At 42.6% G+C, this 13466-nt stretch overlaps 1 protein-coding gene across 3 annotated transcripts in view; it reads right to left on the bottom strand.

The window, feature by feature from the left end:
* Nucleotides 1–13466, bottom strand: part of DIP2A (disco interacting protein 2 homolog A) — a 121876-nt gene that overhangs the window by 19104 nt on the left and 89306 nt on the right. For 2 of the 3 annotated variants that reach the window (XM_037398581.1, XM_037398582.1), the window contains exons 19-25: nt 6586–6722; nt 5107–5187; nt 4784–4911; nt 2966–3080; nt 1609–1810; nt 919–1028; nt 700–780 (exon numbers count right to left, since the gene is read on the bottom strand). In XM_037398581.1, the coding sequence (XP_037254478.1) occupies nt 700–780; nt 919–1028; nt 1609–1810; nt 2966–3080; nt 4784–4911; nt 5107–5187; nt 6586–6722 (854 nt within the window). Of the gene's footprint in view, nt 1–699; nt 781–918; nt 1029–1608; nt 1811–1960; nt 2049–2965; nt 3081–4783; nt 4912–5106; nt 5188–6585; nt 6723–13466 lie in introns of those variants that run through there. The other variant, XR_005105950.1, reaches the window with a different exon arrangement.

Below are 13466 nucleotides of genomic sequence, written 5' to 3'. Positions count from 1 at the left end.
ACATTTTTTCACACCCCTGTACAAAGTGTTGGATGCACCAGACACATAAATGCTCCAAAACTACTGAAAGTCACATGCAGAACGGCTTATGAGCAAAAATGATGCATTTACTGAGAAACGTGACTGTTGCCTTGTTGTGTGTCATAAAGGCTCAGACAGCCCTTGAATAATCAAGAATATAGAGCCTGTAAGTATGTAGAGCCTGTGCTCTGAAACTGAGGCGTTTGCTTGTTCATGTTGGAGTGACCAAGTGCTATCCTTTTTGGGGGCAGAGCCTGGCCAAGGACAAGGTATCAGTGTTTCCTGAAGGGTGGGCAGTGCTCCTGAACCATATGGCTCCAAAGGTGTCCCAAGGGTTCTCTACTTAGGCTCGAGATCTTCCAATTGAAAGGTCCTGCAGCTCGAACTTCCAGTTACACTTGTGCTCAGGGACAAAGACAGAGTAGTGGCTTCCATTAATATGACAAAAGTTGTGTTCCAGCAGGAAATGCAACTACTGCAATGTTTTAAGCTAGGCAGAATACATACTGAAATTCCAGATGTGGAAAAGTTCTGCTGCTTGTTAATGAGCAATTTTTGTCTGCTTCATCAAAGTAACCTGAAGCGTTTTAGGAAAAGACTTCTAGCTGGAATTTTCTTAGAATCCAAACGATGTTTTGCTGATCTCAATCTCCAAGTATGACCTAAAGTGCATCTCACCTTGGAATTCAACAGAAGGAAGAGGGGATGATCTGGAGTTGTCTGGGCTCGCCACTGGAGAACATCCGCTAAATACAGGAACTGAAACAGAAAAAAAGGAGACACTCAGATTCACTCAAAATGCAGCATGCTTAGTTTCAGCAGAATACCATAAGTGGTTTTCTCTCATTTTGAATTAGCCAATTCAAATATTTACCAATACCAGGACATCAGTGTTACCTTTCTTGCCTGGTCGTTATCCTCCAGCTGGGTAACATCTCTCCCTGAGGCTTGTGCAATTCTCTTTCCAGCAACAAGGTTTCCTACTATCATTGAAGCAGGACCAACATCTGCATTTTGAAAAACACAGTGCAAAATGAGGAAAAGTAATATAAGGAACATGTAATAATCTAGAATTCAGCCTGCACATTACTATAAATGCCGTATGTAACACAGATCTGAAAAGATGAAAAGCTAAAACCAAGGATCACACTGCACAGAAAAAGAGAGAAGAGGCTAGTATGGTACACTAAAAATCCGCCCATTATCAGCAGAGCACATTAAAAATCAGTCTACACTGATTCAGCAGATTGAGGTCTGCCTGGACTTCAGTGTTATTGTTTTATATTTAGAGTGAGTTACTGGCCTTTGCAAGGTGGTCAGTACAGGAACAATTGACAACACAGCTACAGAAGCATGAAATGGGTACATGCTGTACGCCCTTGCGTTTACCTGGGATTTGAGGCATAAGACAACGCCCTCCCTGGGCTCTGGGCTGCTCTGACATCACCACTAGCTCTGCCAAGTTAGGCAGCTTAAAGCCACCCAACATGCACAGCCCTGAGCTGCCACACTGCCCCTGGATCATATTCCACGCACACCCTTGGAGACAGACGCGCAGAGCTAAGGAACGCGCTCCGGTTTACTCACCTGGTTGTTTCTGTCGTGGCTTAGGCAGGTTAGTAACACAAGTATGTGGACACATCAAGACATTACAAGGGTGCAGAGCACCTTCTAGAAAGCGCTGCTTGGTTTCCGAAATATGAATTCCTCCAAGTGGAGCCTTTGGCAAAGTATTGGCTGGCACCAAGGCGAGACAGTAGACGCCCACTTGGTGAATGCTATCAATTGCCTTGACAGAAAGAAAGAAAAAAACCCAAAAACATTCCACATTATCAACTGGGATGTAGCTAGAGCAAGAATTTGAATTCAGTCATTTAGTAACATTAAAATTTTTACTTGCACTACAATTTGCAAATAAAGGGTCCAATTCTGCACTCACTGAACTCATAGAAGCTGTGCCATGACTTCAATGGGAGCAGGAGCAGACCCAGGACTTTGCTTGTGCACTCTTATCAAGGGGATGCCACCTGCACATCAGGGATTAGGAAAGTCTCTTAAAAGTGGGCAAAAAGTGCAGAGATTTTAAAAAGCCAAAATTATACCACAGCAAATTTAGCACGTATGGCACAATCACAGAAGCGCAGTAGAACATAAAACCACAAAAATAGAGGGAAACATCTTGCTGTCTAAAACTTAAGTGTCTATTTTAGCTATGACACTTCTAAAAAGAGAAATATGTGTTTTCTCCCATGAAAAACAGCCTTTCTATTACCTGATATTCCCTCTAAAAAGATTATAAAGCTGAAAGTAGATAGCAGCCATTATTGCACAACTGCTTTACTGTTAAGAGGAATCCTTCCTTAAGTTGTTCTCTCTAGCTTTCCCTTCAGTTGTCCCTTCACCAGTCTTCTTCCATAATTGCTCTCACTCTTTACCTTCTTTAGAACTGCTCAATTAATTCCAAAATCCTCAAATGCAAATCTGCCAGATTTCCCCTCCCTCCTGCCCCCTCCCCCAGAACAGCAATAAAGTAATCAAGGTAGAGTTTTTAACCTTACTGTTGGAGATCTAGAATAGGGATGTTAGTGATATAAAAAGATTTCAGGGTCTGTTTTAGATACTTGGCACTAAGAATACCCTTAAACATTTTCAGACTTAACTCTCCCAGCCAGTATGAAATCAGCAGAGATGTGCAGAATTAAACCAAAAACTATCATCCTTAGAACTAGTAGTATGAAGTTAAAAAACATTATGAAAGGAAATCCTACTTTTTACAAAATTCTGTTAACTACTGACCCTGAAATACATTCTGAAGTCAGCTTATTACAACTTTATGTAGTAACACTGATAGGTTTTTCTTATGGAAAAAAAAATATGCTCTAATATTCTCATTTCATACATCAGCCTTATTCACCTGAAAAGAGAGAAAGGACAGACTGACTACCTGTAGAACCCTGCTCATCCACTGAAAACTATCCTCCTCTGATGCATCAGGGCGCTGCTCTGCCACAAGCACTATTCGATCATCATGCAAAACGGTCACAGAAAACACTGCTATCCTAAAACGCAAAGGACAGAAGAATGATAGGATGCAACATATGATGAACATAGCATGGCTTATTATAATGTGGAAAGGACCGCAACCTTTAGTGGTACCGTTTCAACAAACACAAGCATTATTCATGCCAGATCATCGCAAAATCACAGACAAATTTATAACAAAATAGGTTCATTATTGTAACTTCTTTCTGTTGGGTGTCAAATTTGCAGTCACCAATGTAGCATGTGTTTAACACAGGCAGGTTCCATACGTGCAGGGGCTGTGCAAACCTTGCTCATGTAACCATCATGCACGCTAAACTCATTGCACCTACATATGAAGTCCCCTCTGAAAGACAACCACTATGCCAAATTACTGACCAGCACGTCTGTAGTGCTCGCACTGAAAAATACTTACTCTCACTTGTGACTTAAATTAGTTTTAGGCTTGCATCTTCTAAGGTAAAATGTTAATAATGTCTCAACCAGGTATGTGCTGTTATTTTTATGATACATGAATTGCACAAGTGATGCAAAAATGAGAAAAGCTTGACCTTCATAGAATCACAGAATGGCTGGGGTCAGAAGGGACCTTTAAAGGTCACCTAGTCTAACCCCCCTGCAGTGAGCAGGGACATCTTCAACTAGATCAGGTTGCTCCGAGCTCCATCCAGCCTGGCCTTGAATGTTTCCAGGGATGGGGCGTCTACCACTTTTCTGGGCAACCGGTGCCAATTTTTCACCACACTCACGGTAAAAAAATTCTTCTTTATGAATTTACCCTCTTTTAGTTTAAAACCATTACACCTTGTCCTATTGCAACGGGCCCTATTAAAAAGTCTGCCCCCATCTTTTTTATAATGCCCCTTTAGGTGTTGAAAGGCCTCTAGAAGGTCCCCTCAGAGCCTTCTCCAGGCTGAACACCCCCAGCTCCCTCAGCCTTTCTTCACAGGAGAGGTGTTCCATTGCTGCCCTGACCCAGCTGCAGGACCCTGCACTTTGCCTTGCTGAACCTCATAAGGTTCACATGGGCCCACTTCTGGAGCTGAAGTCCCTCTGGACGGCATGCTGTCCCTCAGGTGTGTCACCCACACCACTCAGCTTGGTGTCATCTGTAAATCTGCTGAGGGTGCACTCGATCCTACTGCGTCATTGGTGAAGATACTAAACAGTACAGGTCCCAGTACGGGCCCCTGAGGGACACCACTCATCACTGATGTCCATCTGGACGTTGAGCCATTGACCAGCGAGGAGCAGTAAGGTTGGTCATACAACAAATACTGTCTTTGAAAGTCTTTCAGCAGCCTCAACACTCCTCGTCTGTTCTTCAAAACGTGCTGCAAAGTTCTTCCCTTGGCCACCCTGCATGAAAGGCTCAGGTGGACAAAGGGGAGTTGTGTTTTACATGTGGCATACAAGCGTCATGTGACTGTCTTCAGAGCAGCTCTGAAAGGTTTAAACTGACACTCCAAGATCTGTGTTTATACTACGTGAAAGGGAATGTGAACCGATTATGTATGCAGAGGGTGTCTGCCAAGTTCACAGGGACAGCCAAGTTCTCACCTGGCATATCACAGCCTAGTGCCACCCTTCCTACAAAATACACGTGTAACAATTCACATGCAGAGCTTCTGTGTACACTGTGTTACTTGTCGATCATTTCCAGGTGAAAAAAGGAGTAAAAAAGTCTCATCAGTAGCGGTGACATTTTTAACATACTCACCTTCCCCGATAGACAAACTTCATGGGTTCGACTGCCAGCGCGGTGGCTACCACATCATCCGCATTGTGCCTGCGGCCACTCACTGTCATTAGGCCATCCAATTTTCCCACCACAAACACTAAATAGTCCTGTAAAGAAGACAGATTATAAATAGAGGGGGGTAGCTCCGGACTCCTGGCGATACACGCCTGACTAAAACCAACAATATTCTCAAGATCTGTATGAGGTCACTGCCCTGACACAAAGTTCTGCTGAATTCAGGGGCACCACTTAGATTTGGGGTCAGGACAAAACCGAGCCCCGGACGGTTCATTCACACTTACAGGACCCACAAAGCCAAGCAATCCTGTTCTTGTAAAGGGCTGGTCTGAAACAGGAACGCCGGCTGCCGTCACTGGAATGGCCTGAAAAACAAATATTCAGACACTCACAGTACTGATAAGAAAAGTGAAGTTAAAATGCTTTCTGCAGCTCTACACTCAGTTGAAAAATTAACTGATACAACAGTGAGTATCACGTGAAGTATGTACAACAGTTTTTGAATAATGAAGAACACACCAGTTCTTAACTCTGGTAGCTTGCTTTCTTCCTTTTCTCAGCTGCTTAGCCTTCATAACAAGAGTTCACGCTGCTTTTTAAAACAGGTGTTCCAGTATGGACTCTTATAGCACATACTCTGTTGTTACTACTAACATCCCCCATGAGATCTGTATGCAGGCACCTTGCTTCCATTGCACAAACAACACCTATCAGAAACTTAGACTCGAAGTCAAGTTGTTGCAATTATGGGACCACCGCCTTCAATGGAGAAAGAGAGCGAAAGCATTAAGCTCATCAGCAAGTTCCTCCCACCTGCCCAGGTGGTTTCCTTGCCTTCCCCTCACCCCCCACCTCTTCCATTACAGCAGGTTTCTCACTGCTCTCTCACTAGCTAAGGACCGTGCTGAAAGCTAACGTGTTTGAAGTGTTGAGGCTTGGCAAGCCGAGAGAAAAGAGCTTTTCTTTGAAAGAGAAGACTATGGTCAGCATTTCTTTCATCTCTCAGGTAGAACTCCATACTTCAGCCAAGTCTTCACACTGCTGCCCAGTGTAACACTACTGTGTGTGTGATTCCCAAAGGACTTTCGCTCCTTTCTTGCCAGAAATGGAAAACATGAAATTGGGGCGCCACTGTGAGGAAAAATCTGGGCAGAAAGATCACTTTTGCTCTACTGTGACAAACTACAAGGCTTATGACTGTTAATGCTGTATCATCCTTACTGTCTCTTCTTCCATATACCTAGGAACATAATGTCATACATCCCACAGCAAACTAGTGTTCTAAGCATTACAGCAGATCACCAATAAAGTTCATTTTGAAAAGCACATACTGTTTGCAATACACAGAGGAAACTTTTAGAACTAAGTTACTGCATCTTCACAAATACATTTTAGTTGTATTTGGAAGAAGCTCGCAAGTATCAGACCTACTTGGAACTCTACATCTCAAGCTGCGCACCAATAAACTTGAAATGTCTTCAGGTCAACTCTACATAAGACTGCTGTGTTAATGCAGAGCCAAGATGAATTACAATGCTAACACAGGCACAACACTGGATTGCAGAGTATGCAAGCAGCTAGTTGAGTGCTGATGGTACTTTGGATTTTTGGTTTTAAGAGACAGAATTTCACATTCTGATAGAGAATGAAGCAAAGTGTATTTGGCAGGGCTTTTTCTAATAAAATTGGAGGTTTAAGGAACAAATAAGTTTATCTGCAAGAAGAAACACTAGAAATTTAACAATGAAAAGAGAAATACAAACCTCAAACACATTCTTGGTGATTCCAACAAGGCCGAAATATGCCATGCCAGTTGCACCTGAATTCACACATATTTCTCCAACCTCATCGGCTTTACACAGATATGGAGTCCCATCCACCTTCACAACACACACATTTGCTAAAGGGAGAGGAAGAACACAGAATCACAGCATTGGTATGCAGCAGCAGCTGACACAGAAGTTGCTTCGCCACTGACAGGCAGATGAAGGTTTTGGGATCAATTATCTACCAGTTACAGCAGAAACACAGCATGCAAGAGAGCTCCGTCCATCTTTTTGACAGCCTGTGTAACGTGTTCTCCAAGAGGAAAGATGGAAGTTTGCAAATGCAATTATTTTTTCCTTACAGTGCTTTACAGCCTACATATCAGCTGCACTGAATCCAAAACCATACCAACTGCTTCTCAACACGAAGGCAGATGGCTTGATCAAGTACAAGCACGTATGAAAATAAAGAGGAAAAACAAGAAGATAGCATTTACAGACCTACCATTCCTTTTATTTATTGCACACTTCGGTATTCATAGCATCACCCCTTAAGTTACATGAGAAACACATTAGAAATGGAGAGAAAACAAAGCTATTTTACTCTCTCACTGTCAGGTCAATGATTTTTCTGCACTATGTCCCATCTTCTTTTAAAGCAGGACAGTCTGCCAACTATTATTTGGAGAACACAGACAACTTAGGTCAGAGTTATCCCTTACTGAACTTACTCCTGTCACTGCACATTCTCTCTTCACTATCCCCAGTCTGATGATGACCTTCAGCTCATTTAAAGGACTACATTTCATGAAGGTCCTACTGCTATTACCCTTCATCAGTTTTCTTCTGAAATCTCTTAAGTCTTCCTACACTTTATCTTATTTTTAACCAAGGATATACAGACTTGCAAACCAGCTATTACACTGAACTTTGCTCTGGCCACCGGCTATATTTACTTTTGAAGCCACTGTTTTCTGAGCGGTTTCTCTGGCTAAGCAGAGCCCTTGTTTAAGTAGTCTGGATTTGTCCTTTCCTAGGCTGAAAGGGAAAGGAAAAAGGATATGGAGGCAGAAGACATGATGAAGCAAGAAGTTTAGCTTAGCACTTAAGACTCAAGATTAGCAAGGAAACCAAAATGGCTACCTGGGTCAATATAAAATAAACACAGCCTTTGAAAAATAATGCAGACTGTGCCATACATGTTCTGCCCTTTCCCACTGCATCTGCTTCCAACACAGATTAGAGTACTTTGTGGTCAATGCACACTATATTAAAGACAAGAAAACAGCCAAGAGACACCTGAGGTATCAGGAAGTTGGTTTATTTTCATCAGCTCCTTTGGAATGTTCTGGCCATGGAACATAAGTCAGACCGGAAGCCCAGACGAAGCTTACAACAGCCATTATGAAAGACTGTATCACTGTTTTCTAATTTAGCCAATCTTAAATGATATACAGGTAGCCCTTAGTTTTACCACTGTCCAACTAGCAGGAAGAGGAATCACAAATTCCTTTAATACTACTAACACATGATAAAGCCAGCGCCACTGCAAGCACGGACCAAGAATTCTGCTGGCAGAACAGGTTCATAGGCGCATTTTCAAATCTCAGAGAAGTATTCAGTTCTCAGCAACTTAGGTCTGAACAGGAGAGACAATAATTCACCCTACCAATAGATCAACCTGTAAATTACCTTGGTTTTATAAAAAATATCTATCAGAACAACTAGCGTTAATGAATAAAATGTTTGGAATCATGCAATGATAACCTTTGGTGACCAAATAAGGAGATGACACTCAAATTCTGGTACAGGTTGTTGTGGTTTAACCCCGGCGCATGTGGAAAGATTATGTCCATCAACCAGGTGAACACATTTACTACCTGGTTGCTTTTTTGCTGGGATAATGGGGCTAATAGTTTAGAGTTGGCAGGTCGGGGAGCCACGCAGCTGGATCACTCCCTAAAGAAGGGGGCACTGACAAGGCAGTTGGAAAAGGACCGTTGCGGTTTAACCCCGGCCAGCAGCCAAGCACCACGGCTGGCTGATCGCTGCTCGGGAACTGGCTGGGCATCAGTCAGCAGTGGCGAGCAGCTGTATTGTGCATCACTTGTTTTTCTTTCTCCCTTTCCCTTTGCATTTTATCCTTTCCCCTTACCCTTTCACTATAACTTTGATCGTCATTATTGTTAATATTGTTCTTTCATTTTTATTCTGTTTTAATTAGTAAATTGTTCTTTTAACCCTCAAGTAAAACCCTCAAGTTTTACACTCCTTTCCGATTTTCCTCCCCATCCCTCTGGGTGCGAGGACAGGGAGTGAGCAGCTGTCTGGAGCTTAGTTGCTGGCCGGGGTTACACCATGACACAGGTCCAAGTCGGAACTAGAAGAGTTTCAGTTGCTGAAAATCATACGTATCAACTAGAAGGCTGAAGTTAAATTATACTGTATGAACTATATCAATTAGTCATGAAAAAAAAAAATACATTTTGCAATTCAGGAGGAAAAACTGGAAGAAAAGGCCATTTAAAATGTAATGGTAAATCGAAACAGAATAAATAGTTTATTACCACAGGAAATAACTTGAGTTAATCGCAAAACTTTTAAGCAATGATGCAGAGATAAGTGTTAATAACTAGAGAAAGCACACCAATTTGCAGGCATACACAAATGCTGCAGTCCTCAACTCATTCACAAACATGGAAAACCCAACAGATTAGCCTACAGTCCCAAAATGATGCTCCATCCATGAAACCCAAGGACAATCCTATCACCCTGATCAAGTAAGAAAAAATACTTACCAGTAACCAATGTATGATACAGGTAGTCTACACGTACATTCTAACAGCAGGCAGAGTTCTGCCCTGCCATGTGATACTGCAAGGTTTTCCTTTTGCAGTATCTGTAGAGCCTGTACTCTCGCTTCTCCTTCTTTTCCTGCTTCATGTGACATACAAGAGAGTGCATCTACCACCATTTCAGTCTCTCTCAACAGCATTGCATCTGAAAAAGAATTAGAGAGAAGGGAAAAGCAGATGGGACGGGAATGTACATGTGGACTACACATCACGAAGAACACCGATTACTGATAAGAAAGTTTTCTTTCTTCAAATGAGTCCACATGTACATTCTTATAGATGATGACGCTCAGCGGTTAAGCCCTGCCATGAGACTTCTGGCAGAGGATGAGAACCGTACTGTGCAAACAAATGACTGCACTGATGCCCTACCAAAGACTGGATTCAGCTTTGATGTTTCAAGACCAGCACAACATGATGTAAGAAGAATGTCCGAGGCCTGCACAGCAGGTGGCTACTACCAAAAAGCGCCTGATGAGTGTTAGGAAGTGCTCTCTTGTTCCACTTTCTCAGTTTCACAGTGGATCCTTATGCAACTGATATCCATTTGGACTGTTACTGTGTGCCAGCAGTGGAACTCCAGGATCTTCTTGTAGCAAGCAAGTCTTCCTAAAAGCCCTGAGTCCATGAGAAAAAAAACAAGAGGGCCCTCCTTGCACTACAGTCTTTAGTTAGAACTTCTGCTCTGGAGGATAAAGCCTTAGGAAAAGCACTAACAGGCCAGGATGTAATGCCTCTACCACCACTCTGGAAGGTATCTGCAGGGTTTCCAGAGAAACCTAATCTTTGAAGAAAGCAGCACATGGGGATGTCCAGCGCAGGGACCTGAACCTTTCCCTGCTCCTCTGAGAAGGGCAATAGGCATAAAGCAGGTCAACTTCCTAGATAAGGATGCACAAGAATTTAGACTCTAGAGGTGGTCACACAAGCATGCAAAGCACAACAATTAAATTGGAAGCAAGCATCTCAACGCAAGTGTGCACACTGCCACAGATCTCCAGGAGAAGTTCTGCAGTGTTGCATTCTGTTGTGCCATCATGTGACAGACTGAAGCCAAGTGGAACATGCAGAACTGATTACTATGATAAATCCTAAGGACTGAGCAGGAATGAGGCACTGCTATCCCGCATTCACAACCTAAGGAAAAATAATGAAAGCTTCACATAGTTGTTCTGTAACAACTCCTTTCACGAATCAGGCACCAAGATAAAGCAACCAGATTCCTCTGCAGTGAAGATGTATTTTAACAACTACCAGAACGTAGGTTAATGTTTGCTGAGACGCGGACAGAAGAAACAGTAACATCCCAGACATCCACAGGCTGGAGACAAAGTAAGCATTCTGACATTTGAGAAATTCCGACCATCCTCCTTGAACTTCTGGGAAAAGTACGGAATACAGTCACAATCCGGAACTTGAAACTGTATATGCATGTTCATCTTGCAGAAGTCCAAGATCTGGCACCAACCCAAGGTTTTCTGCTGGAGTATAAAAAAGTAGCTGCTGCAGCAGTCCTATGAACCAGGCTTTGCATGATTAGGAGCTACAGGGACACAGATCTTCTGGATTAGAGTGGGTTACTCTCCTGTCAAGGAAAGAATGTGAGAAGGATCCCAGTAAAAATAGAAATGCTTGGTCAGGAAGCAGCAGGGAGGCAAACTTAACTTGAATATCCCAAGTATCCATGTCCAGGTCCAAACACAAGGTACAATAAGCTTCTAAGATGACAGATGACATATCACATCCCAGTTGATGTGACAGTTGGAGGCACAAAACAGGCAGAAGAAGAGAGGTTTGGTACTCTCCCTACCATCTTTATCAGCCCAATTTGAAAAAACGAACTGAAGACTGTTATGAGCCAAATACTGCTTTTCCCAGAGAAAAACCATGCAGAATAGCCCAAGGTGGTCAACAGGTGAGGCAAAACATCATCCCTCCATCAGCTGTGGAGAAGATTCCAGGGGAATGCATACAAGGTTCACTTTCAAGAATTCCCATGCTATCTTTGATGGGATGGGAAGATTTCTTCGCGGGTGCTTGCACTTCCCTGGTGGCTCTTGTGATTGGCATTCACGATAGATAACGAAAGTGAACAGCCGAGGCAACTGAAGTGAATGTGGCATCAAGAGTGGCCTGTGGGTTAAACAGCAGTGATGTAAGACGTGATCCTGGTGCTGAGGGGTCTGTTGAATAAGATCCCCTAAGCCGGTGGGCTCAGTGTCTTAGAACAAATAGCAGGATCTGAAGAAAAGGAGGGCAAAAGTGGACCTTTTAACCAGCTGGTTCCTGACTGAAATACACCAGGATCTTCCAGGGTTATGAGATCAAAACCACTTGGCTTGACTGAACAAGCCTCAGCATGATTTACTAGTTCTTGGCTAGGAGACTACAAACGAAATTCAGAAATGTGAGCTTCTGTGTCCTAAGACGTTTGAAAGACTGGGCATGTAGCCCCTTTCAAGACCTTGAATGTTTTCAGTGGGATCAGAAGATGGAACAAAGCCTTCAGGGATGGCACATGACTCAAATTAGGCCTTTGGTGAAAGCACAGCAATCTAAGGGAACAAAAAAAAAACCCCAAAAAACCCAACCTACAAACCCAAAACCAGATAAAGAGCAAGACTCATCTGTCAGCAGAATAATTCAAGAGGGCAACTAACAAGAAAGGAAATGGTGGTATGTTCTCTCCTGTATGCCAAACATCACGTGAGAATGGACAAAGCACATCCTCCATGAATACTACACAGGAAAAAGCACAAATCTTACAAGGTAAGGCAAAAGTATATCCACTGTTAGAATGTACATGCAGGACTCACTTGAAAATAAGTCATTAATTTCCTTAATTTCTTTTCATTTGACACACATCTATAAATATCTGCTAGTGATTTTACTTTCTTCCTACTCTGGAAGCTTTTAACAATTTTAAATTTTCGATTTTTTTTTCTTTTTTTAGGAAACAGTCACAGGGAACAAAGTCATTGGATTCTTGTCTAGAAAAAACTGCATGTTCTGACCTAAGGAACGTACAGACAAATTTCTGCTAAAAACATACCTTCAGACCTGGAACTTTTATTATTAGGTCAGACTGAAGCTAATCTGCCCCATATAGGGATAGCGCAATGCTGAACACAGTTTTGAAAGAGTTAATGAATGAAGTTGCTCAACTTCTGCTTAACCTACAAGTAGTTTTGCCAGTTGCTACTGTATTTTAAAATAGCAATAGCCATCAATTACAAGTCATATCACTTCAAGGGACTAAATGGACACACAGTGGACTGTTCTCCCCTCACAAAATCTGACGAGTAACTTGATGTTTCTTACTAATGTATAGAAAGTCATGGTAGTCTTGTCAACTGTCTGTCAATGGCATCCTAAACCAGAAGGGTCTGTTAGATTTGCCAGACAATGCTCAGGCATTTGACAAAGGAAGAGGAGTTTTGACAAAGATCCCTCTCACTACCCAATTAAGCATTTAACAAGGACAGGGACATGTTTTTCATTAATGACTGTGAAGAGGAAGGTGAAATTACTTACCCACAAACAAACAGGTAATTCTTCCAACATCATAAGGTACACTTGAACCTGCCACTGAGCAAATGCACTACGGAAGATTACCCAAGGGGACTTACAGCTGTAATGGCTGAACACGAAGCGTAGCTTAAGGTGCAACACAACTGTAGGCTGCTTTGCGCCTTAGTGTAGTCAAGCACACTGCCCAGACAGCAAGCCTACAGCGAAGCCAGGAGGATCTCCATGTGATAAATTGATCCAAAGGAAGATTTTAATTGATCCTGCATCAAATACCACTTTTTTAAACTCTCAAAAACCAGACCACCACCAAGTTCAACCTTAGCCAGTTCACCAAAGGATCCATGACTACCTGAAGGGCATGCAAACTTATTCCCTCTTGTTCCTGTGACTAACCCAGGCTCTGTGTAGAAGACTGGGAGCACAGCCAAATTTCAGTGGGGTTTAAAGGGGTCATCAGTAGTGTGAACAGCCGAACCAGGCAGCAGTGGTAGA

Source organism: Falco rusticolus, chromosome 8 (assembly GCF_015220075.1).
Source record: "Falco rusticolus isolate bFalRus1 chromosome 8, bFalRus1.pri, whole genome shotgun sequence".
NCBI classification, from domain to species: domain Eukaryota; kingdom Metazoa; phylum Chordata; class Aves; order Falconiformes; family Falconidae; genus Falco; species Falco rusticolus.
Note: the sequence above shows the minus strand (reverse complement) of the source record. Positions and strands in the feature narration are given on the sequence as shown.